General features: G+C 42.5%; 1 protein-coding gene across 6 annotated transcripts in view; it reads left to right on the forward strand.

Annotated features, from left to right (window-relative positions):
* Positions 1-4,225, forward strand: part of ZEB1 (zinc finger E-box binding homeobox 1) — a 108,051-nt gene extending 103,826 nt beyond the window's left edge. For all 6 annotated transcript variants that reach the window (XM_084859166.1, XM_084859165.1, XM_084859170.1 and 3 more), the window contains 2 exons: positions 319-499; positions 1,722-4,225. In XM_084859166.1, coding sequence (XP_084715292.1) covers positions 319-499; positions 1,722-2,272 — 732 coding nt within the window. In that variant the 3' untranslated portion in view covers positions 2,273-4,225. The remainder of the gene's footprint in view (positions 1-318; positions 500-1,721) is intronic.
* The last annotated feature ends 22,679 nt before the right edge of the window (positions 4,226-26,904 follow it).

The raw sequence follows: 26,904 nt of genomic DNA on the forward strand, positions 1-26,904 counted from the left end.
ATCTTCTCCATAAAATCTCTGTTTTTATTTATTTTTCCAAAGTTTTCTTTGTGTGGCTTGGAAGCCTGTCCCAAAGGCAAGTCTTTATTCTATATTTGCTACTGTATGAGTTGCAGTTCTTCGTGGCTTTCCAGATATTAGTGAGGTTGGAATGGTTGGTTCATAAAAAGAGAGATGTCACTACATGAATGTTAGCTGAAATTTAAATTAGTTACTAAAGTGCAGGAAAAAGGAACATTTATTTTGCTTTTTATTATACAGAGTGTTGTGTACAATGCATTTTAATAGATTTAAGAATTCCGTTCCTTGATTTCTTAGGATGAAAGACAAGACACTAGCTCAGAAGGGGTATCAAATGTGGAAGATCAGAATGATTCTGATTCCACACCACCGAAGAAGAAAATGAGAAAGACAGAAAATGGAATGTATGCTTGTGATTTATGTGACAAAATATTCCAGAAGAGTAGCTCACTCTTGAGACATAAATATGAGCACACAGGTATGTGAATAAGATGGGTTACTACTTTGGTCCAGATCCAACTTATAGTCAAAGGCAATTAGTCATGTGTAATAGCTGGTAGCCCCAGATGGGAATATGCATCCCTGTTCATGTCAATTCAGCTCTAGTCAGTTCAAATTGAGTTCAGATGAGCAAGTCTATTCAGATGAGGATGCATCGGTGACAGCTACCAACACATCTGCCTTGCTGGATCAAGACATTTTTCAAGAACATACAAAGTTGTATTTAATTCCTTAATTTAAATTACAAGTCATACTTAAAAAATAACATGCATTTGTCTATGTTTGGGAGGACAAAACAAGAGTGAAGACAATTGGCTGAGTTAGCTATGGGGCATATAAATGTTATGGGGCAGCTACATTTGTTGTTCATGTCTGCCCCATTCACGTCTAAAGTAAGGGGTGGGGTAAGTGAGCCAGGCTGGGAAGAAATATGGCAGAAGCAACCACAAGCTGTGATAAAGTAAGATGAGGAAGGAGTGATGCTTCAGTTCTCCTTACCTTTCTGCCTAACCTCCTGTAAAATTTAGACCTCACCCAACCTCTTATTTATATATGAATGGGCAGACGTACGAATAAAAAACGTAGCTGTCCCTCTCACATCTAGTTTTGCTCTAAGCCTCAGGGTAGCATCTGTTATCACTCGGCCACCCTTAATTAATAATACCGAAATTAATTGAATGAATTATCTTTCAATTGGTGCTAATAAAATATGTAGTCCATCTGAATGATCACTTAACTCCCTGATTTCCAGATTTTTCTCTAAAGATAATTAACATTCGGGGGGTTTCTGAAGTAATCGTTTGCACCATTATTTTTGTCCCAAAGTTAGTTTCGCTGCCAAGTTAATTCCTTTAATTTTCCTCCTTCTCAAGGACATTTGCTCTTAGTTTCCATATGATCCCTGCTATGAGATATGTGACTGCTTCTCTCTGGTTTCTCTCTGACCATTGCCAGGAAGGGGCCTCTTGCAATAGTCTCATTAAAACGTTCACCTATTCAACTTGTTGAAAGTGGTAGCCACTTTTATTTAGTTTTGTCTTTGTGTGAAACAATTTGTGTTTGTGGTTCAACACCCCCCCCCCCCAACAACTTGGGCCTGCAGTATGAGAATGCGGTGAGTAGGTCCCAAGCCAGCTTTTGCAAATGCAAGTTACATGAGGACACAAATGCTTGGAAACTATATCATTTTTCTTTTTCAGGTAAAAGACCTCATGAGTGTGGGATCTGCAAAAAGGCATTTAAACACAAACATCATTTGATTGAACACATGCGACTGCACTCTGGAGAAAAGCCCTATCAATGTGACAAATGCGGCAAACGTTTTTCACACTCGGGGTCTTACTCTCAGCACATGAATCACCGCTACTCCTATTGCAAAAGGGAAGCAGAAGAACGTGACAGCACAGAACAGGAAGAGACGGCACAGGAAGAGCACCTAAGTCATGAGCATGCCGAGACTGGAGCTTCTCCCTCACAGCTCGACTCTGATGAGAGAGAGAGCTTAACGAGGGAGGAGGAGGAAGATAGTGAAAAAGAGGAGGAGGAAGATGAAGACAAAGAGATGGAGGAACCACAAAAAGAAAAAGAATGTGGAAAATTGCAAGAGGAGGAGGAGGAAGAAGAAGAAGAAGAAGAAATAACTGAAGGTAGCATGAAGGAAGAAGAAGCTATAAATGAAGAAAGCAGTGTTAAACAAGAAGTTATACAGAAAGAGGAGCCAATGTCAGAAGCAGCAGCAAATAAAGCTTAGCTAATTATGTGGTTTTGTACGAGGAAAAGAAATTGCAGCTGGTGATGAAGGTTGTTCTATACTCTACATGCTTTTCATGGAAGCACAGTAGCCTGTGCACTGTGATTCCTGTTCACTACTGTGTAACAAAAATGAAAAGAAAAACAGAAAATATAAAATATATATATATCCAGGTGTGCCTGAACCTCAAACCTAGTAATTTTTCACGCAGTTTTCAAAGTTAGGAACAAGTTCGTGACCTGAAACAGATTAGAAGAACATGGTGACTCTGGAAGCAAATAGTTAACATGTTGTAGGAAACATGTTTTATTTGATATGTGTTGGACATCAGTTCGTTTTTATCAGTATTAATTTTTTTCATTTTTGTTGGATTAATTTTTCAATTGTACAATTGGGAGAGATTTATGTTTTTGTTTTTAATTTTATCAGTGAAACAATTCTGCTAATTCCGCTTCAGTATTTTATTCTGTTTTTAAAATGTGAGAACGTCTGCACTACAGAATTCCCTTAAGCAGAAAGGTATGATGCAGTTCCAAACAGTGCTTGACTACCTTTGTAAATTCAGCTTAGAAGGTAGCAGTTTATAACATTTAGATGTTGTTAGTAGAACATGTTCTCATTTAAAGTGTATTGTTAGCCTTAAGGAAGCATCTGATAGAAGAACTGAAGTTTCTTACTCATGTGGTTGAAAATGTAGTTTGAAAAGATTGTGGTGGGGTTCTGATTGCAGGGACTAACAGTGTTAATACTGGTGAGGACAGCCAAGTTGTCAAATCAGTGTTTGTAATTGTGTCTGGAGTATGTAGTAAAAAAAAAAAATATGAAGGATATGACATGAAGCTTTGTATCTCCTTTGGCCTTATGCAAGACCTTGTGTGCTGTAAGTGCCATTTCTCAGTATTTTAAAAGGCTCTGACCAGCCTTTCTCCAATGTGTGGCCTACAATAACTAGCATTTGTTGATTTGTATTAAACTTCTGTAAACTAAATCATGGGGGAAAAACACTCAGCCATCCGAAAAGTAAAAGCACTGGTACATTTCATAATGCAATTCTTCAGTATTTTTTTCTTTTCTTTAATTGCTCGCTAGGAGAATTTCTCTACAGTAATTACGAAGGGAAATTTCTAATCTGTTTTATTGGTTCACTTAATTTCAGACACATACATGATATGTTATTGGGCTCATATGTTTCCAAATGTTAGTTATTCTGGACCCCATTTATTGACAATGTTAGCTGATTTTAACCTATCAGTATTATTTTATTTCTTTTAGTTTTTAGATCTGCGCAACATTTTGTACTGTATGTTTTCAAACCTGGCAGTATTAATACCCTTCTTACTGACATATGTACCTTTTTAGTTTTAGAAAACTTTTATATTTATGTGTCTTATTTTTATATTTCTTTATTTATTACACAGTGTAGTGTATAATACTGTAGTTTGTATTAATACAATAATATATTTTAGTATGAAAATTTGGAAAGTTGATAAGATTTAAAGTAGAGATGCAATTGGTTCTCTTGCATTGAGATTTGATTTAACAGTGTTATGTTAACATTTATACTTGCCTTGGACTGTAGAAGAGAAGAATTAAAACGGGAATGTATCAATTTTACAATTGCAATCAATTCATTTTACCTTTTCCCAGTTTTTAATATAAAGCTCTTAAATTTTGAAATTCACTGTATGACTAATAGCATGAGGCTCTGCAGTTTTATTAAGAGATTAATGTAACCATAAAACACTCATTTCCTTACGTAAGCCAAGCTAGAATAATCTTCTAAACAGTGTTGGGAACAATGTTTAACATTTCTGTGCCAATTTGTTCCTGTATTCATGTATGTGAGTTACAAATCTGAAACTTCATTTTTTTTTTTAATTTCCTTGTTACATCATGGTCATTTTCTAGTTTTCTACCAGACTCCCCATCTCACAATAAAAAGCGTCAACAAGCCTGACTTACTGTCATTATTATAGTAATACAGTTGTCATTATTACAGTAATAAATTAAGGAGATTATCCTTCGACATATTTCTTCGGGACACCACTGATGTTATATCCAGACGATTATTTCCATGCAGCAACAGGAATGATTTTCCCCTTACTCCTATTAAGGCCCCGATACCAGTACAGATAACTTGTTAATTGTACAAATGTAATGGGGAGCAGGGAAAAGTAATCTCACTATGAGGAAGAAAGCAACTTCACTCTGTCTTCCTAATTGTAGCCTCTTACCTAGTCCCATAGAAGTAAGAGAAGTAGTGAAATTAGCTAGTTAGGATCATGCTACAGTTTCCTATAGTCAGTTTTCCTGTTAAGGAAAAGTTTGTAATTTTTCTTGTAAAGGGGATGCATGTGGTTATATGCCCATCCTTTCGCTTTCTAAAACATTACAAAGCATTTCCAAAAATGCTGCAGACTTGTGGGGGGTGGGAATTACTTATCACCAGTATTGCCCAACAGATGCTTTCAACAGCCACACAAACATTTACACCTTATCTGCAGCAGCAGTATCAAGTGTGCTTCTGAAAGTTTACTTCCATTTTTCCAGGGGACACTTTTGAATTTGTGAATACCTGAAAACTAATTTGACTAGAGACCATGGCAGGACAAAACAACATATGCACAGACAAATCTCCAACACTTTCCTAAAAATGTATTGCCTGGCTGCCTCAGACTTTACTTTGCTTAGGTGCAACTAACCAGTTTGAGCTTGGTGGGAGAACAAAGGTATTAGAACAAGCATACAGTCAGGGCCAGAAATATTGGAACACGGATAACTGTTTTGGCAGTTGGCCTCTGTACACCACCACATTGAAGTTGAAAGGACACACACCCAGATGGGAGCGAAGTCAGGACTGTCAGCTGTAATCCAAGGGGTTTGACAACAGTGGGGCACTAACCATTCAGGAAGCACAGCCAGTGGCACACACACACCCCCATCGTTGGTGGCTTACAAGTCATGGAACAAACCAACATCATTTCAAACTTAAGGATCGCCTTTAATACCTGGATGAAAATCCTTTGCAGTCAATGACTGCCTGAAGTCTGGAACCCATGGACATGACCAAATGCTGAGTTTCCTCCCTCGAGATGCTTTGCCAGGCCTTTACTGCAGCTGCCTTCAGCTGCTGCTTGTTTGTGGGTCTTTCTGCCTTCAGTCTTGTCTTCAGTAAGTGAAAAGCATGCTCTGTTGGGTTGAGGTCAGGTGACTAACTTGGCCATTGAAGAACATCCCACTTCTTTGCCTGGAGAAACTCTTGGGTAGCTTTTGCTGTATGTTTTGGGTCGTTATCCATCTGCAATATGAAGCGGCATCCTATGAGTTTGGCAGCATTCGGCCGAATCTGAGCAGAAAGTATAGCCCTATACACTTCAGAATTCATCCTGCTGCTTTTGTCAGCAGTCAGGTCATCAATAAACACCAGTGACCCGGTTCCATTGGCAGCCATACATGCCCATGCCATAACACTGCCTCCACCACGGTTGACAGATGATGTGGTATGCTTTGGATCATGAGCTGTTCCTTTCCTTCTCCATATTTTTCCCATCATTCTGGTACAAGTTAATCTTGGTTTCATCAGTCCAAAGAACCTTATTCCAGAACTGGGCAGGCTTTTTTAGGTGTTTGCTGGCAAAAGCTAATCTGGCCTGTCTGTTCTTGAGTGTTACCAGTGGTTTGCACCTTGTTGTGAAGCCTCTGTATTTACATTCATAAAGCCGTCTCTTGACTGTAGATGTTGACAATGACATGCCTACCTCCTCAAGAGTGTTCTTGACCTGGCTAGATGTTGTGAAAGGGTTCTTCTTCACCATGAGCAGAATTCTGCAGTCATCCACTGTAGTGGTCTTCCGTGGTCTTCCAGGCCTTTTGCTGTTGCTGAGCTTGCCAGTTAATTCCTTCTTTTTCAGGACTGGCGAACACAACAGGCCAAACTGTTTTTGCTATCTCTCTGATGGGTTTATTTTGTTTCCTCAGCCTTATGATGGCCTCCCTCACTCGTATGGACACCTCTTTGGGCCTCATGTTGGGAGTTTCAGTGAACAGCTACCAAATGCAAATGTAACACTCAGAACCACCTCCAGGCCTTTTATCTGCTTGATTGGTCATGGGCTATCCAGGAAACAGGCCACACCTGGCCATGCAGCTGCTTGTCAGCCATTCATTCCATTACTTATGAGCCACCAAAGATGTGTGTGTGTGTATGCCACTGGCTGTCCTTCCTGAATGGTTAGTGCCCCACTTTTGTCATACCCCTTGACTTAACAGCTGAAAGTCCTGACTTCGCTCCCATCTGGGTGTGTTTCCTTTCAACTTCAATGTGGTGGTGTACAGAGGCCAACTGCCAAAACAGTTATCCCTGTTCCAATATTTCTGGCCCTGACTGTGTATTGTATGCAGACAAATGGATTACTTGAATGGTTTAAAGAGCAATCCTATGCATGTTTTAGGCAGAAAAAGCCCTACAATCCCCAGCGTTCCCCAGCCCGCATGGCTACCTGGGGAATGCTGTGAGTTGTAGGACTTTTTTTTCTGTCTAACCATACATAGGATCATGCCTTTAGTGTATTTCATGAGGTCAGCAACTAAAGTACCAACTATGAATCTGCTTCTAGTAGGGTTTTTCTTGGTTGTTAGAATTGCAAGTATTTCTAGATAACACCTCACTAAGTTACTAGGTAAAGCAAGTTCTATATTGTTGCTTTCTTGTTTGAACATGTTACAGAATACAGTTGATCTCTTTAGAAAAGAAATGATGTAATGCCCCTGCCGTACAAAAAAAAACATATGCAGATTCTAGGAATTACAATGCTGAATTATTTTTAAATGGTCAAATCTCTGCATATAATAAAAGAATGCCTTTCTCTCCACACATAGTTTTCTATACTGACCACAAAAAGTAGTTTGAACATCATGTACATTGTGTCGTAGCTATCTCATTTCATGTCATTTTACTGCTAGCAAACATACATCATGTGCTGTTCCTTTATAAGAGAATTTCCTTTGACAATTATACAGTATGTATGCTCCCAAAGTAGTAGAGGTTAATAGCTGCTTAACTAGCATACTTAAGGTGCAATCCTATGCATGTTTAGACAGAAAAAACATGCATAGGATTGTGCCTTTACTGAAGTAAGAACACTAGGTTCTTATCCTTGAACATAAACATGGAATTGATATATCAACAGCAAAGAAATTGGCATTGAATATGTTTGGATCATAACCCAAGGAGTGGTTAAGTATTCCTTAATACAAAGTTAAATTTATAGCTCATGTAAATGTGTGTTTTATCTCTTGTATGTTCTGAAATGCTTTAAAAAGGGTGGGGGGGTTGGCCTCATTTTAACATTTTGTCCCCATAATGTAAGGACTGCTCCACACCCCTTTCTATAAAGAAAATGACTTGGGAAAGACAAAGTAAACAGGTTATTATGAATTTTCAATACATCTAAAAGTCAAAGAAACAAACCCGATGAATTGGTTTGTTTATATCTGAAGCCCCTATGCAGACTTCTGGGAGTAAGGCCCCTTGATCATAGTGTGACTTCTGAGTAAACACGCTGGATGAACTGCAGAGCTTCAATCCTATGCGCATGTCCTTGGGAATAAGCCTCATGAAATTAATGGGATTCAAGTGTAAATGCTAGTACCGAATTAAAATCTCCCCCCTTCCTTTCCAAATCATGAAAGGGGCATTTTAGCTAGTTGGGGAGTGAATTTTGAGAGCAGGATACAAACACTGGTGCCCCTCCTGGCCTGGTGGACACCAGTTTTTCCCCAGAATGCTCCTCAAAACAATGCTATGTCACAACATAGTGTCATTCCAGGCATTCTGGGAAATTATATTGCATCCACCAGCCCAATGTAGGGAAGCACCATAGATTTTTCTCCCACCCACTTAAATTCACACCCCTGCCCCTGAAATGAAATTGCACTAGCAATTCTTGCTGCAAGTTTATATTTTAAAAGTATCTTGCTAGACAGCTTTAATATCTGTTCAGTAACAAGTTCTAGGTCTAGCATTTTCTTGCTTTGATAGTATATAATTCATCTGAATAAAGCAACTGTGGTGCTTCTCTTACATGTTTCCTGAACAGCTTTCTGCAATGTAGAAAGTTTATAACACTTGTTACTTTTCTGGAGCACGTGGCTTCAAGATGGCTGCCCATGTTTAACCAAAACAATGTCCCCCAAAAGAATTATCCCACTAGATCATAAATGATGACAAAAAGTCAATATGTGGATTTGGAGAGGCAACAAGCACTGTATTCAAATGGTGAATGCTGGAAATAGTTTCTAACATGCCCTGATGAAGACTGAACCCCACTCAAGGACATGTCTGGAGTTAGTACCTTGATCAAACTACTTAGGTACGCACTTAATGGTTTTTTGTTGTTTTGAGTTCAGGTTTACAGGAGTATTTCTTAGCTTGGTGAATTGCATTGACGACAGCACGGGTTGTTCTAAAACCTAAACCCTGCATTTCATGTGATTTTTCTCTAATACACAGATAAAAAGGTGCAGCCTGATTAACTCAAAACCTAGTTTCCTTGTTTTTCTTCCAGCGGTGTAAGCCACAAAAAAAAAGAAAAGAAATGAAGTGTCCTGTACATGGTTCACTTGGAAGCTGCTCCACAGAATTCAGAGAAACTGAGAGCCAAACTACACATGATGCTCAGTTGCTTGTAGTTTTTTAAATGCAGCTGCAGAGGCGGCAGTCTGGAACAGAAGATGAATCTCTAGCTTGTGGAGAAAGGGTTAAGATTTCTCCCTGATCAAGGTTTTCCCCCTGACAGCTCTAGATCAGAGGTGAGGAACCAGGTGTGGTCCTCAAGGCCTCTCAATCCAGGCCTCCAGACTCTCCCTAGGCTGCACCTACTCCACTCAGGCCACTCCTCTTCACTGGCCCCACTCTATCCTGCTCAACTGAGTTGTTGGAGGGAATCTTACACAAGGTGGGGAAGGAGAATGCCTGGATGCACGTTTCTTTTGTTGCGTACTGAACAAAGTTAAGAGTTGCATCCATAATTCCACCGCTTTTTGACTCTGGCCATGGCCACTGCTGGAATGTGGGTTTCAACTGGGGCAATGTGGGCTCAATAGGAAAAAGGTTCCCTATCCCTGCTCTAGATTTTGGCCTAACAATATTATGATCAACTGTGCTCACTATGTCAGGCCTCTGCTATTAAGGCTGTGCTGTGCCCAGCACTAAAACCTGCTGTATTTGAGTATCCACCTGACAGTAGAAGATTCTTTAAGCTGTGTTGTTCCACACGCACTCACACATCGCCAACATGATGTTTCTTAAATGCCTTTGTAAAGCAATGGTTTTAACCACAAGTGGCAAGGCAGTATTTGGGAAAATAATGCCGACAAAGAGAAGAATGTGGAAGCAAAAAGGTAAGCTCTGATTATATGATCTTTTCCTGAACCGGTGTGTGTTGAAGATTAACAAGATTTGAGAGAGCTGAAAATGAAATAGAGGTTTAATAAAAGCTTTCTGTGTCCTGTAATTTGTCTTAAATGGAAAAGCGAGTAAGCACTATCTGGATATCTGCTTCACTTTCATAACTCCAGTGAACAGAGAAATGTCTCAAATGGCCTAATAATACCAAGTAATATAAAATGGGTATCCTGCCCTTCTGGAACAACATGGACCTAATTTTCCTTTGCATCACAACAGCCCTGTGAGGTAGGTTAGATACTTACCTGATAGTGATACATGCCCAAGGCCATCCAGTGAGCTTCATGGCTGAGTGAAGATTTAAACCCAGGTCCCCTGAATCCAAAACTCTATCCTTTACCCCATATTGGGAATAAGACCTAGAGTGGGCAGTCCATAACAGTAACAATCTGAATGCTCACTTAGGGTTTATCCCAAATCTGCTAATGAATCTACTACTTCAGGTATTTCAGATTAATGATGTTGTGTATAAAAATTAAGTACCATGTTAGAAACTATTTTTTTCTTATGTGCTTTGGGGTTCAGAAAGAAGATACGCAGTAGACCAGTCAGAATTCTCAAAGCTTGTTTCATCTCCCATCCCATCTCAAATTACAACTTCTTGTTAGTCTTTTATTTGCCATCTATTTTTTCATAATCTCCCACATACTTGGGTCCACTGTTTTCATGATCCAAGGACAGTTTTTGCCTCCAGCACAACAACTTGGCATCTAAATGGCAAATGCAGTTCAATGTAAGCAAGTGTCTAGTGATGAAGTTGGGATTTTTTGCCCCAACGTGCAAGTTATAAGATGATGGGATCTCAGCTAGCGGTGACCGACCAAGGCCATGTTTCCATGATGCTGGAAGAAGAAGCGAATGGAGGAGTACCAGATTTTTTAAAAGGAATCAGCTTTGCTGTGCTTTGGTCCATGCAGGGCTCCACGAGCAAGTTCTCCACACCAATAAAAATCGCTTCACAGAACATACTTCCTGGTGGGGGTTGGAGTGAACGTCATCTGACTCGCAGGGGCTATTCAATAAGGGAGGCTTCCCTCCTCCTCTCCTTTCCCCTGAAAGTCTAGATACACCTGCATTTCAGGGGAAAGCGGCCTCATTGAGCACAATGGCAGTTACTTCCCAGTAGACACACACATGCTTGCGCTGGGAAAGGCAGGGGTAGAACACAAAGACTAGCCCCCATTTTAACATGCAGGCTCTCTATAACAAAAGGTCAAAGTAGTTACTTCCTAAGGCAATAAACCAAACAAAAGAGAATCGGAACCTCGAGATCGCGCTTTACCGCACTTACGGAATTGGGTTTTAAACTGTGCCATGTCAATTGAGGGGGATCTCTGTAAATTCTGATATGGCATTCAGAGGGCAAGACTCATTCAGCACAATGGGAGTTACTTTTAAGGAGACACTAATTGGTTTGTGCAGGGACAGGAAACACACAGGAAATGCCCCTTGACCAGGGTCATGGTGAAAGACACACCCCTGGGCAGGGCTAGCATACCTGAGCTAAATGCGGGGGTTGGGGCACACATCAACTATACCAGGGAGAACTTGACTTGAGGAAAAGAATTGGACTTTAAGCAGTCTCAGAAACCTGATTTTTCCCTGATAAGCTGCTGGATGGCCACAATGTCATGTATCTCTAACGACCTCAACACGCAGCCAGCTTGGAGTAAATCACTGGTGGAAACACACACCTGCCCCCCTGCCCCCAAGAAAGAGATCTTAGGGTTGTCATGGACAGCTTGAAGAAAATGTCAACCTGGTGTGCGGCCACTATATAAAAAAAAAGCAAATTCCATGTTAGGCATAATTAGAAAAGGAACTGAGAATAAAACTGCCAATATCATACTGCCCTTATACAAATCTATGGTGCGACCACACTTGGAATACTGTGTACAGTTCTGGTCACCATACCTAAAAAAGATATTGCAGAGCTGGAAAAGGTGTAGAAAAGGGCAACTAAAATGATCAAGGGGCTAGAGCGTCTTCCCTATGAGAGAAGGTTACAACAGCTGGGATTGTTTAGCTTTGAAAAATGGAGGGTAAGGTGAGACATGATAGAGGTCTACAGAATTATGCATGGGGTGGAGAATGTGGAGAGGGAAATGTTTTTCTCCCTATCTAGAACCCGGGGTCATCCCATGAAGCTTATTGGTGGGAGATTCAGGACACATAAAAGGAAGTACTTCTTCACACAGTGCATAGTTAAACTATGGAATTCACTACCACAGGATGTAGTGATGGCCACCAATTTGGATGGCTTTAAAGGGGGGTTAGACAAATTCCTAGAGGAAAAGACTATCAATGGCTACTAGTCTGGGAACATGGGTGGGAGGGTGCTGTTGCACTCATGTCCTACCTGTGGGTTCCTGGTCAATAGCTGGTTGGCCACTGTGTGAACAGAATGCTGGACTGGATGGATCCTTGGTCTGATCCAGCATGGCCCTTCTTATGTTCCTAACTTTCTTCACCAGATTCCATATGTTGTTATTTTCAGTCATTCATTCCTGCTACTCTGAGCTATTTTAAGACTTAAATCATCTTTACCATGGTTGTCTTTGGCCATTTCCCCCCTGGAAAATTTGGAAAATTCTGATAAATTGCCCAGTTGTTCATTCATTCATTTACTCTTCAATATACATTTTAAAGCCATTACATAAAATAAGACACTGTTTTTGCTAATACTCTTTAAGTTGCTTGACCCAACTGTAAATGGGTTGTTATATCTCATTAATTTTATGACTTTTCATTTATTGAGAAAAACTTTTGAAAAGACCTCATCATGAGAGCTATTAAGTTTGAAGATTCCCATCTTCCATTCTGAGGAATGCCTTAAAAAAAATCAAATTCTCCTAGAGCAGTGTGTTAAGACACTTTGTGGAGTATTTTTCTTTCTCATTTTACAACACAAGTTCAGCACAGATTGGACACTCTTTCCTTTGAAAGAGCTGTCCTAGAAATCCTCAACCCTGAGGCATTCCACCAATCACAAATTTACTCAGAATTGTAATTTATAGGCTCTTGAAATGTAGTTTTCATTCACACCACAGCCAGGTTCGTGTTCTCATAGTCTTTGGCTTGTCCTCCCTCCTGGTAGCTGTTTCATTTCTGGGCTCAGGATTCTGAGATTAGAATAAGCAATGCTTGTTCTAAAATAGCAACACTTGTTCTAAAACTAAAGCACTAGCTGTTCAACCTGGCCACCAAAATGCAAACTATTCACAAGTGTCTTGCAGTGCTTCTGGAAGATTCCTAGGCTCAGAGAATCATCTACACCAGGGGCAGGCACAAGGTAGATTGGGATATACTGGAAGATCTCTGGGTGATTTGCAGCAGATTGACTCCCAATAGTTGTAAGAGTTGCAAGTAAAAATGCAAGTAAAAACTAAAAAGAATTCCCTGCCATGGCTGGCCTTGCTGCCTTGAGTGCCGTTTTTGTGTTCCTCACCTTTACCTTTGGCCAGGTCTTTGTGCAGCTCTGCTAGCCAATGTTAGAGCTGTGTAGAAGCACGGATGTACAAAAGTCATTTACTTTTCTGCAGGGGTGATTCGTGGGGGGGGGAGGCAGTCCGCACCTCCCCCCGAAATCCTAACCGGCCGGCTCCGCTCCGTGGCAACTCTGCAGAGCTGCCGGCCAGGTGCATTCGCAGGCGTCTGGAGCCTGAGGACGCAAATGGCGGCAGCTATGGCAGCCACCATTTGCATTCATGTTTTTTTGCCATGATAGGCTACGTAAATATTTACGTAGCCCATCACGGCAAAAAAACAGGAATGCAAATGGCGGCGGCTACAGGGGCCGCCATTTGCGTTCTCTTTTTTTTGCCGTGATAGGCTACATAAATATGTAGCCTATCACGGCCTCTGCAGGGATGCAAATGGCGTCCCTGCGTTAGCCATGATAGTATACGTAAGTATTTACGTAGCCTATCACAGCCTAAATGGGGAAGCGAATGGTGGCCACAGATGTGGTCGCCATTCGCAAAGCAGTGCGAACAGCACCAGGTAAGTGCTCCATTTCGCACGCCTTTCGCAGGGTGGTGGGGCGGGGGGCTTAGTTCTGCCACGGATTTTGGGAGGCCGAATGCACTGGCATTCAGCTTCACTGAGATCTGTGGTGGAATTCTCTGACATCCCTATGTAGAAGCCCTGATCTAAATTAACTCAGATGTAGATTGCTATATGCAGGTTATCCCAGACAAGGGCTTGCAAGTTGCAGTAGATAATTTTCTCCACTTCCTTAACCATCATTTTGCAACTAGCTAGCTCCTTCCCCACCCACCTACCCCCAGCCACTATTTTGCACCTGGCTCTTGGGGTTCTAGCAAACAAAATAACATATATCCCACAAATCTGCCCACCTCTGATCTACCCAAGAGATTTCTATAGTCCACAACATCTGCTTTCTGTATCTCTTTATTAAAAAGTACACAGATGGAATAATTAAGAGATCACTGTTGGCAGTTCTGACATTTTGCCAGTTGTCCAAAGTGTCAGTGACATGTGATTACCTTTGACGTCTACATTAGACATATGTTTAAATAACTGGAAACATACAATTAAACCCAGATTCTCACAAAGTTCACAATATTACTCTACTCCCTTAGCTTGGCTAGATAAAACATTACTGCTTTCACAGCCCCAGCTCAGATTTTAACAGCATGAAACAGGTGACCAAGCCAACTTGAATGTGACTCCTTTCACATGGCAGTGTGTAAGCAAAGGTAGGGCTTACTTAGCCTTTGCGGTAAAGAGGAACGTAATGTGTGAAATATTTTCAGAAACTGTAAGGGAAACACCTAGATGCCAGCTTTATTTTCAAATAATAACATTTTCAAAATCAGTCACATATTCATTTAAAAGTTGGAGCTGGTAGATATTTCAGCATACATTGCAGCACACTGAAATAAGGCGTAATAAAGGGCTGGCTGTCATCCTTTTGGGGCCTGTGGGATACCATTTTAGCATTCTAGCATTTTAGTCTTTTAGCTCTGTGGTTTTAATTGCTATTAATTGTTGCTTTAATTGCTACAATCTGCGATTGTATTTTAAACCTGCTATTGTATTTTAAATCTCTGCATTGCTGCTAGGTTTTATTCTGGCTGTACTTTTATGCTGTAGCTTTAAGCTTTTATATTCTATATTGTATTTTATGCTGTATTTTGTGGTTTTAATTTTTGTGAACCACCCAGAGAGTTTCAGCTATTGGGCAGTATAGAAATGTAATAAATAAATAAATAAATAGGAGGTGTGGCTAGTCACAAAGGACAAGTAACCTGCCCAAAGACTAAGTACAAGGCATAGTTGGGGGTCTGAGCCCCAAGACACTAAACTCCTTTAACCCACATTTTTCAGCACCCACAGAAACCTAGTTGTTAATTTTTTTAAGGGGGAGGGGTTGGGCACCTTGGTTTGTGTCAGGAGAGGTGTCTGGGGGCACAGCGTTGCCTACCCCTGGTCTAGGGGCTCTCTTACTTTGCAGTAACCTAATCCTGCATACTCAGCACCTTGATGTGCTTCCCAGTTCCTATAAAGGAGCAGACGCTGCTACACACTCTAAGGAGATGGACTATACAGCAAAAGCCCCACTGACTGCCTATTTAAGTCCCAGGTGCCTGCTTCTCTAAAGCACTTAAGAAAACTTGCCTTGGGATGAAATCCTGTTGCATGAAATGCCTTCTGTAATTCCCTGTGCATTATCCCCTGCTGAGATTATTCATACTGTGGCAGATCAGCATTTCCAGTATTTAAGGGCACAATGCTATACATATTTAGACAGAGGCTAGGGAATGCTGGGAGTTGTAGGCCTTTTCTCTGTCTAAACATGGATAGGATTGCGCCTTAAAAAAACCCAACAACTTGTGTGGGTGGCTGAGCAAAGGCCAGCAGGAGCTCCAGCTAGTCAAAATGGGGAACCTAATGGAATCACTTGTTCTGATCTGAACTCACTTGCTCGGATTAAAACCTTCAGTCCCTGGATCACACCACAAATGCGCAGTCCATGCAAACTGGCCATTCACTTCAACCTCTTTTTATCATTCTGGGGTGAAGTCAGCAGTTCCATACTTTCCTCACCACCATATAAAAACATACAGAGGTACTATTTTTCCCCATTTCATAGACAAAAATAGAACAGTTAAAGACAGAAGTTTGGCCTAAGGAATTCATTATTAATTCTTTCCCCATTTAGACTTTTATTCTGTTTTTCTACACTGTTTTGCCATAGCAAAAGCTATGTCTAGAAGCAGCGTTTGTCAGCTTGCAACATAATGTGGTTTAATAAGCTAATTTGTCTGTCACATTTGTTATTACAATGTTTCCATCATCGTGCTTAACATACAGAACCTCACTGCTGTGAACTCTCTCTCATGTGAGCAATCCACCATGGTTAAACAGGACCAGTGAATTCAGGGTTTCTCAGTTGTGATTAGCATGCCGTCAAGCTGTATTTAACAGGTACATGTTAGTGTGACCTGCCCCTGAAGCTGATCTGCAAAGTGTGCTTCTTTTAGGCTGGTATGCACAACATGCTAAAATTATGGATGTATTGCTATTTGGGGAGAGATGTTGCATGGCAATGAAATACCAAAGTAACATCAACTGCATGTGGAAAGGGTGTTTTTCCAGCTTGTCGAGAAAATTATACTTTGATGTAAATGTTCCAAACTTTCTTTGATTGGGCATGCCACCAGACCACATGGCAATAGCTTGATCATCTCGCTTGCTTTTAAGAACCCTTGTTCACATATAAAACAGGTTTACCTACTTTCATCTGTTAGATGTTGAACAGTATGATTTAGCACTTCCTGAGTCTTTCCTATAGAAAATCTTATAATGGGGGGTGGGGGGGTATTTATCCAGCTTTGTACAAGCATTCTGGGAATGTTTTATCGAAGACCTAATGCTGTCCTCCTGTCTCTTTTGCTACATCACACTGACATTAGATGCACTGCTCATCTCTTCACAGTGGAAGACTATACATCACAGTTGTGCTTGCATCCTCCAACGTACCATATAGAAAATTCATTTTAATTAGCTGTAGAGCCCAATGTTGGGCAATGCAGATATTTCATTGCAGAGAAGTGGTTGCCTTAAGACATTTTATGGAGCTTTACTTTAAAGTGTTGGTAGGCAAGTGCTATAAACCGTGTTCCTGTTATCACTCTGGGTAAATAAAATTTCAGCGTCTCTGTCCTCTAAGGCTTGTATGTACAATTATAAAGAAGGCAATTTGCAATAACTGAGTGGGAGACAGTCTGGGTTAATTGGTACAGTGGAACCACATAATGCATTCAGACATAAATAATTGCTTCTAACTGCATTATTATTTGTTTTGCTTTATTTATATAGTGTCCCAAAAATCCCTCTTTAAAACTTTCCTGTCATTTCCAGTAAGCTCCTAAATAAGCAGTCAGGGACAAGCAGATTATTTCACATGATTTTTTTTTTAATGAATATTTTGAAGCCCTGATCAGCTGGCTACCCTGTCTCACTTCTTGATGATGTATGAGAGCAAGAATATGTGGCTCATAAAAACAACTTTATGGTTTAGGGCTGTCAATTGATTTATTGGGGGGGGGGTTAGTTCAGCTGTCTTGCTTTTAACTAATTGATTAAACTGATTAAAAATCAGCACCAGAGTTTCTTGATACAAGGGGCATGTTACAAGATATTTAATGAAAGTAGCTTGGGCTACAAAGTAAAGACAAAATGTTCTTAAATGCATTGCCTGAATCAGGCCATTGCCAGATTGACAGATGAATGGACAGAAATTTCATCACTCCATCCCTTTTAGTGAAAATCACATATTTAAAATTTATGTTGAATTTCGCCTCTGCAGTCAGTGGAGCCTGGTGGCTCTGATTTTGGTGGGGTTGTAAAGCCACTCCAGGCTAGAACAATCCAGAACTCTAAAGGAGCTATCCAGGGTGCTGAACCTGATTTGGGGTTATGGTTCAGCACTTTGGATAGGTCCTTTAGAATTCTTACTGGTCCTGACTGAAACCTGGAGTGGATTCACAGCCCCACCAAAATTGGAACCACCAGCCTCCACTGACTGCAGTAACTGGGCAGTTAATACTCACCATTCTTGTATGGACTCTTATTTGTTTTTTTATTTCTTTATTTCAAGCATTTATACCCCTGCTCCTCAGCCAGAAAGGTTCCCAGAAAATTTTGCGGATCAATAAAAACAAAACAGCCCCTGCCCCTCAGGCTTACAATCTAAAAAGCATGAGACAAAAGGGAAAAATGCAGGCACTAACTCTTAAGGTTATAAAGATCTTACAACCACCTGTAATGCAGATGTAATGCTGTCATGGTCATAAAGCAGCAGGAAGTTGTCTGCCATGGCCAGCAGGAATGGAAACAGTTCAAAGAAAGGGAGAGCTAAAAACTGCTGCTCCACACCTTGGATAGCTGCTTGAGAGTCCTGACTGGCTCTGGCTTAAACCCGGAGCAGATTCACTAACCCACTGACATTGGAGCCACCAGCCTCCACTGGCTTACAGCAGCCCTGCAGCCCTTCTCTGCCTCTGTTGCAGCCTGACGGAATAGAGACTGGATGACAGCTAGTTAATTCTTGAGAACAAACAACTAAAAAGAGCCTTGAGGCACCTTTTAAAAACTACCGTGCGTTCAGTGGACCAGAGTTGACTTCAGCAGGTACACTGGGCTCTAGTCCATGCATCTGTTAAGTAGGGATGTCAGAGAATTCCGCTGCGGACTCAAATGAGGCTGGATTCCAAAGAATCCAGCCTCCGGAGTCCGCAGCGGGGTGGCTGCACTTACCTCCAGGTCTGGAGGCGCTCCTGCGGACTGGCTTTCTGGCTCCCTATATGACGCAATACACTAACGATAGCTGCCATTAGCCTACTGTGGGGAAAAATAACACCATAAATTGCGTATTGTACACCAATTGTGGCCATAAAGCATTGACTTTGACGTAAATTGCAGCTGTTTGCAGCTGTATTTAGGTCAAAGTCAGTGCTTTACAGCCGCAAATGGCATACAATACGCTATTTATGGCGTTATTTTCCCCCGCAATAATGGCTGTGGGCCATTAACATACCACATCATATAGGGAGCCGGAAAGCCGCTCCGCCAACTCCAGTGGATGTGGCTGGGCTCCGGAGGATTCTGAGCAGCCCAGATTGCCCCTCCACGGACACCCCCCCCCTGGACTGGACAATGGGGGGTTCATACATCACTACTGTTAAGCACTCTTGAACAACCAGTTTCGTCCTGGTATGTGCACATGGTTGCTTTTCCTACATCACAAATATTTCTACTCCTCCCCCCCCCTGCCAAATTTGTGTGATCATACCCTCACTCTGAGCAGTTCCTATCCAGCAAGACATCTGCTCCTACTCAGTGCTACAGACTACCTCTTAGATGTTGATGTCTGTGAACGTTCTTGGCCATGTTCATTGCCTGGGTGTTTTCCCAGAGCTAAAAGTACGTCAATACTAAACTTGTTCTGACTGCTGGAGGTCATATCCAGAAGAGTCCAACAATCTTAAGATTAAAATGCAAGGTCTGTTTATACGGGGTTACCCTGGCCAGGGTTTACACCAGGGGCGTGGAACCTCCTTTAGCCCGGGGGCCAAATTCCATTTCACAGAAGCTTTCAGTGTCCTGTTTCAATGCAGGCACAGGCAGAGGCGAGGTCAGAGCAGTCTAAAGGTCAGTTCACTAGCATCCGTTTACTCAAGCGTCAAGGCCAGTCAGGGGGTTGTCCGAAAGCATTGTCCAGATGGGCAGCCGAAGGTCGAGGAGCCTGTCAGATCTGACATTCTGGAATGCCAAAGCCAAGGTTAAGGCACTGTTGTTTGCGGTAGAGAGTTGGCATCTGCGGGGCTGAATTTATAGCTGGTCGTTAATCAGCACAGCTGGCTAATTAGGTCGGTGTGTTGCTTTCAAGGGAGGCGCCACGCTGTGACTCCCTTTTGTTCTTTTGCTGTTCACATCTGATTCCACGCCGTTCAGAGGGATGGATCAACTCAGGTTCTGCTTCCGGCATTTGGGGAAATTCAGGAACTGCTTGAGAGGGGCCAGGTTGCTCCTGCATTGTTTCCAGGGGAGGACTGCCAGCCAGGGCCTCCTGCTCTGTGCTTAGCTCTGGCTGAGGCCCATCGTGCTGGCTCTCCCCCTCCTCTGCTTCCTCAGACGAATCCTCCTCTAGGTAGGGCATGACACTCAGGGGCCCGCATTCCAGTGGTCGGCATGGCTGAAGGCAAAAGGAGCAGGACCAATTTTTTTTTAAAAACCAGCACATTGTAGCTTAAAGCTCTTGCTGTCTTAGGAGAGACAGAACTGCTTCAATGCCAGGAAACCACCAAAAAATCAGTGATCGGGTGGAAGAGGGCGCAGGCATCTTGGGAACACCAGGGGGATGGATGGGGACTCCAGGGAGGCCAGATTTGGCTCCCAGGCCTGAGGTTCCATACCTTTGCTTTATATGGTGGGGCTCACAAAGCTCTGCCATCTGAGGCAGGAGCAAAGCTGCCACACACACCCCTCACCCAGCACTGCAGCAGCCACCAACACACACCCCACAGCAGCCGAAGCAGCAACCACGGCAGCTGCAACCCCTACCCCACCCCCAAGAGCCCCACCACTTCCCCTCCTGCTGCGACAGTTGCCAGATGGCAACTCTCCGGAGCACCCACTAGTGCCATGGCCTCACTCCAGTGACACAGCAGTGGGGCACCCTCCTAGAGGGGGAGGCACCCAATTCCCCATTCCTCCCGGTCTGCTGCCTGAGGCGGGTGATGCACCCCGCCTCATGGGAGGGCTGGCCTTGTGAATGATAATGACTTTCATTAACAGAGGCATTTGTGTATGCCTCTAGACAAAACAATGGGCTAGATCCAGATTTAGATATACTTAGAGTAAAAGTAGACCCACTAATGATTAATTTAAGTTCCATTAATTTCAACAGGTCTATTCTGACTTAATCTGAATCAAACCCAATATCTGAAGGGCAGGAATTCAGAGGACTAGCAATATTAGTCTCATGTAGCAAAACCAGAGTCCTGTGGCACCTGAAAAACCTGCATGTATTAGATCACTAAGTTTTGCGGACTAGAGCTGATTTTATCTAATCATGAAGTTGTAGCTGGAGGAAAGGAAGAACCCTCCCCACTGGGCTCTACCCACTTACTAAGGCTTCAACAGCTACTGCGATGCTGCCCATCTTTCCATCCAGCAGAATGTCCATCTTAGCTTTCTACTGGAATACCTCTACAGCAGATGTGGGCAACCAATGTCTCTCCAGATGTTTTAGCCTACAACTCCCATGATCCCTCACAATTGGCTATGTTGACTAGGGCTGACGTGAGTTATAAATCAGAACATCTGGAGGGCCACAGGTTGCCCAACCCTGCTGTAAAGGCACTCAAACAGAAGCTGGCAGCAGAATCACTGGGAGAGGTTAAAACTTGAAAAAGACACACCGAGCACCAGATTTATGTATACATTATCAATTGTGTATACATTTATGTATTTAAATTAAATTAAACGCTAATTTGCAGCAAAAACATTTTGTTTTGTGTCATGATGCATGGTGTGTTGTAAACTGCTTTGAGTCAATGGAAGGAAAGTGGAGTGAAATGTTGGCTGGGGGTGATGGGACTTGTAGTCCAACACATCTGGAGGCCACCAGATAGGGAAAGGCTGTGTCAGGATCATCCTTCCCTCTTCACAATCAACATGACAAGGAGACAAAGCTTCAGGCCAATACAACTTTATTTTGCTAGAAACTAGCCTCTTTACAAATGCAGATTCCAGGAAATTCTCAGACTGCCTCAGGCCCCTAAACAACTAATCTGTGATCCCTAATTAGAGGATGTGAACTGGAGGGTAGTGAAGTTGCCGACAGTTTGGGCGTGAACCTCACGGCCAGATTTGCTTCGCAGTGATGCCCCTCCCTTAGGGTGGCTCCCTCTTACGTTGGCTTCCAAGAATGGCTATCCTGGCTGAGCGTCTGAGCCCTGCCCCTAACTTTCCCACTTTGCTTTGCAACTTGCCCTAAGCATCTCTTAAGTCACGCCCCTCTTCCTCCTCCTCGGAAACTTGAGTTCATGGTGGAGGGAGGGGACAGTAACTCCGCCTGCCTGGCCCATCTGTTTGTCAGGGTCTTCAGAGGAATCTCTCCCAGCATCTTGGCTCACTAGGGACTAGTGCCCCTGATCTAGCTCCTAACTGGAGCTGCCAGTCATCTCAAGGTGCTTGGACTCATCCTTGACAGGCAGTTCTAACTAAATTCATTCCAGGGGGCTAGCCAATGGCAAGCATGTTGCTAATACTGATAATAAAGCCCAGTCTCACCATGAATAGCGGACCAAACGTAACAGAGATGGAATGAAATCTGTTACATTCACCAAATTCTCCGAGTCACCTTGGCATGAGGCTGTGAAATTGTCTGTATAATTTGAGGTCGCTAATGAATTGGCTCAGGCATTCTGTCTCCCACTGTTTTCGTCTCTTCAGCACATGACCTCAGCACACTTCTTCAGTTTCCGGCTGCATCTCACTGAGGATGGGTGTGCCATTCTTTCACTGGATTGGCTGACGAGCAAGATGTCTGGATGCAACTTCGTCCTTTGAGCTGTTCTCTCGGATTGAGCTATAATGGATGTAATAAAGTGAATAGGAATGATTTCCACAGGCACTCTCTTGAAGTGGTGAGTCAGGAGAAAGAAGTCATCACGTATCACAGCCATGGAATCACTTCTCTTTTTTTAACAGCAGGGCGTGTGCAATTCTCGTCATCAGTAAAACAGGAAGCATGACTCTTGCCTGCCCCAAGACAGCTGGAAAATCCAACATGCTAATTCAAAATAAAAAGTCCTTTGAAGTATTTGGATGGAGGAAGCTTTAGAAACACTAAGGGTGCAATCCCATGCTTGTTTAGACAAATAAAAGTCCTACAACTCCCAGCATTCCCCAGCCAGCCTTCTGGGAGTTGTAGGACTTTTTTCTCTCTGAACTTGCATAGGATTATGCCCTAAATATGACTATTTTGCCATGTGCTGCCTATCATCATCGTCATTAAATTCCCCCAAAAGTATAGCAACAGATACAGTACTAAATGACAAAAACAACAAAGTACAATGAACAGCAGGTGCAATCCATCACATTTGATATTGAACACAGCCACATACAGTCTGCAATAAAGTTGTTTAATGTAATCCTTGTTTGTTTATTCACTGTGTTCTCTGCTGCTCCCCTTTAACTTACTCAAGGAGTGATTGATTGATTAATTGATTGCTTGTATTTTTAATCTGGGTGGATTACAAATGTTTTTTTAAATAATGTAAATGTTTTAAAAGAATAAAATATGATACAAAATAACAAACACCACAGGATGTATAAGAACAGCCATAAAATCTATTTAAAAAAAAAACCCCTGAGTCTCTAAAATGCCTGGGGGAAGAGTAGGTTCTTTGTTTAAAAGATAACAATTTGGCACCAGCCCAACACCCTTAGGAGAGGGCATTCCATAAACAGCATGCAACAGCTGAAAAGTGTGGTGAAAAGAGCCAGTGTGGTGTAGTGGCAAGAGTGCTGGACTGGGAACCGGGAGATCCGGGTTCTAGTCCCCACTTGGCCATGGAAGCTCACTGGGTGACTTTGGGCCAGTCACAGACTCTCAGCCCAACCTACCTCACAGGGTTGTTGTTGTGAGGATAAAATGGAGAGGAGGAGGATAATGTAAGCCGCCTTGGGTTCCTTGCAAGAGGAAAAAAGGTGGGATATAAATGCAATAATAATAATAAATAAAAGGCCCTTTCTCTTGTAGCCCCCCCACCTAATTTCCTTTAGCTGTGCTGCCTGAAGAAGTGCCTCTGAAGATGACCTAAGGATGCAGGCAGATACATATGTTGATTTTTAAAATTGTTTGGATATATATATGGCGGTGGGGGTGTCCCTGCTACCTGTTTATATGTAAATTGTTTTATATTATGTAGAATATTGTGTTTTTAAGGTAGTACATCTCTGTAAACTGCCCAGAGAACTTTGATTATTCAGCAGTATAGAAATGTAATAAATGAGATGAAATGAAATGAAATATGGAAGGAGACATTCCACTAGATACTCTGGCCCCAAGTCGTTTAGGGCTTTAAAGGGCATACACCAACACTCTGAACTGGTCTCAGCAGTAGTACCACCAGACTGGAGGGCAAGCTGGTAGAACAACTAGAGATCACCCACTTAGGGGGAAGAGGGGACAGGCATGATATGTCTCTGATCTCCCTTCTGGAGTAAGTCCATCCAGAAGAATGAGACTACTGTAAGTGGGATATGAGCCTGTGAGGTCGTGTTCACATACCAGATAAAAGGATACCAGATCTTGACAAAATTGTTTTTTAATGACACCCCCTTCAAAAATCTGTATTTGGCTGTTAAGCACTCAGCTAAGGCTACATCCCCAATCGTCTTGAACCAGTTTTTCAGTGAGCCTAGCACTTGATTTCCAGTAGCTAGAGATGACTGGACGTGCCACTGCAAGAAGCCATACAAGCAAATCTTTATGTAAGATGGGCTTAGGTGTGTTGGAATAAAGAGACAGCAGCACTTCTTGAAGAGTAGAAATCACTTGCTGGTTAATGCACAAGACAGCACTTCAAACACTTTTTGCCAGAATGTCTGTAACCTAGCATAGCTCCGCCACATGTGAAGGAATGTTCCTTGTGCATCGCATCTACTCCATCATCAAGAAAACACTGATGGATTGATAAGACTCAGCTTCAGTGGAGTGCGGGGCTGGTGTCAAGGACAGGCATGGTCAGGCACCTGCTAAGGGCCCACACCATAGCAGCAGCCTACTGACAAGAGACCCCTGGAGTCGCTCCTCCTCTTCATCATTGCAACCTGCTTGTTCATCTGCCCCTCACTCTGTCCCAGACAATGGTGATGGTGAGGAGGAGGAGCAGTAGGTTCCATTGTCTACTTGCTCGCTGGCTCTCCACTGGTCAAGCAAGCCAGTGGTAGCAACAATGAGAAAGAGGAGCAACAGCAGCTGGAGACAATGGCAGTGAGAAAGTAGAGTCACTGACAGAGCTTGCCCAAGGGCCCCTAAAAAACTGAAACTGACACTGGTGGGGTGTAGTACCTATGAAAAATTAATTTTAATATGGATTCCTTGATTCGCACTGAAATAGTATGGAGAGGCTGCATATCTTAATAAAATATTATTGAAATATGGTGGAACTGAAAGCAATTCAATTCCTCCTTTCCCCCCCTTTTGTTGTTCAGTCGTTCAGTCGTGTCCGACTCTTCGTGACCCCATGGACCATAGCACGCCAGGCCTTCCTGTCCTGCACTCTCTCCCGGAGCGTGCTCAAGTCCATATTCATTGCATCGGTGATGCTATCTAGCCATCTCATCCTCTGCCGTCCCCTTCTCCTTTTGCCTTCGGTCTTTCCCAGCATCAGGGTCTTTTCCAGAGAGTTTTCTCTTCGTCTTAGGTGGCCAAAATATTTGAGCTTCAGCTTCAGTATCTGTCCTTCTAATGAGCACTCAGGGTTAATTTCTTTTAGGATGGACTGATTTGACCTCCTTGCAGTCCAGGGGACTTGTAAGAGTCTCCTCCAGCACCACAGTTCGAAAGCATCAATTCTTCGGCGTTCAGCCTTCCTTATAGTCCAGCTCTCACAGCCATACGTTACTACTGGGAAAACCATAGCTTTGATTAGACAAATCTTTGTCGGCAATGATTTGTCTTTGCTTCTTACTATGCTGTCTAGGTTTGCCATAGCTTTCCTCCCAAGGAGCAAGCATCTTTTAATTTCATGGCTACAGTCACCGCCTGCGGTGATCTTGGAGCCCAAGAAAATAACATCTGTCACTGCTTCCATTTCTCCCCCTTCCATATGCCAGGAAGTGATGGGGCCAGATGCCATGATCTTCGTTTTGTTAATGTTGAGTTTCAAACCAGCTTTTGCACTCTCCTCTTTCACCCTCAACAAGAAGCTCTTTAGATCCTCTTCACTTTCTGCCATTAGGGTGGTATCATCTGCATATCTGAGGTTGTTGATAATTCTCCCGGCAATCTTAATTCAGACCTGTGATTCATCCAACCTGGTGTTTCTCATGATGTACTCTGCATAGAAGTTAAATAAGCAGGGCAACAATATGCAGCCTTGTCATACTCCTTTCCCAATTTGGAACCAATCGGTTGTTCCATGTCTGGTTCTTACTGTTGCTTCTTGACCCTCGTACAGGTTTCTCAGGAGACAGGTAAGGTGGTCTGGTACCCCCATCTGCCACAGTTTGTTGTGATCCACACAATCAAAGGTTTTAGCGTAGTCAATGAAGCAGAAATAGACGTTTTTCTGGAATTCTCTTGCTTTCTCCATGATCCAGCGAAAGTTGGCGATTTGATCTCTAATTCCTCTGCCTCTTTGAAACCCAATGGCATAGTTGATATGCAAAATGGAAAAACTGCTCATGGACTATGCAACTTCAAACTTGGGATGTGCAGGAAGTTTGCTTGGCTTGCATTTTAATGTGAGCTTACCTAATTTTGCACTTGTTGGCCTATACACAAACCAAAATTCCTTCTGAATTTGCAGTGGAGTTCTCCAGGCAAAAAACATGTATGAAAATGCATATATTAGGGGAAGGTGTGCACAAAAATGCATTTATTCAGAAAAATAATGTTCAGAAATGCATTATAGTAAGGGAAATTGCATACAAATACGCATGCACTAGGAGAAATGCACACAAAAGTGCTTACCAATGTTCATGTGAACCTTTAAAAAAAAATCTCAAACTGATGTGAAATGAGATAAACTAAACTTAGGAGATGCAGTTTTGAATGTCTTCAAGCCATAGCGCCCTTTTGGGTCAGTCTTCCTGGCTCGAGTATTTGGCTCTGACTCCTGGCTTTACTACTTGGCCTTCATTCTTGGCTTGACCTCCTGGTTTCACACACACACACACACACACACACACACCATCTGTGACCCACTGGCAGAACTCCTGGTTTCCAACCTCTGGCTCCACCCTGAAAACTGTCTACATTTCATCCTTGACACACGAATACTGAATGCGAGCTGGCCACACTTCCAACAAAGTCTACATTAAAGTATCTCCATTACAGAAACTGCAGCCATCCTACATACAGCATCCATGTGGATATTGCAGTTCACAGAATCGGACA

Source organism: Heloderma suspectum, chromosome 5 (genome assembly GCF_057233095.1).
Source record: "Heloderma suspectum isolate Gila_16-S chromosome 5, 16-S_ref, whole genome shotgun sequence".
NCBI lineage: Eukaryota > Metazoa > Chordata > Lepidosauria > Squamata > Helodermatidae > Heloderma > Heloderma suspectum.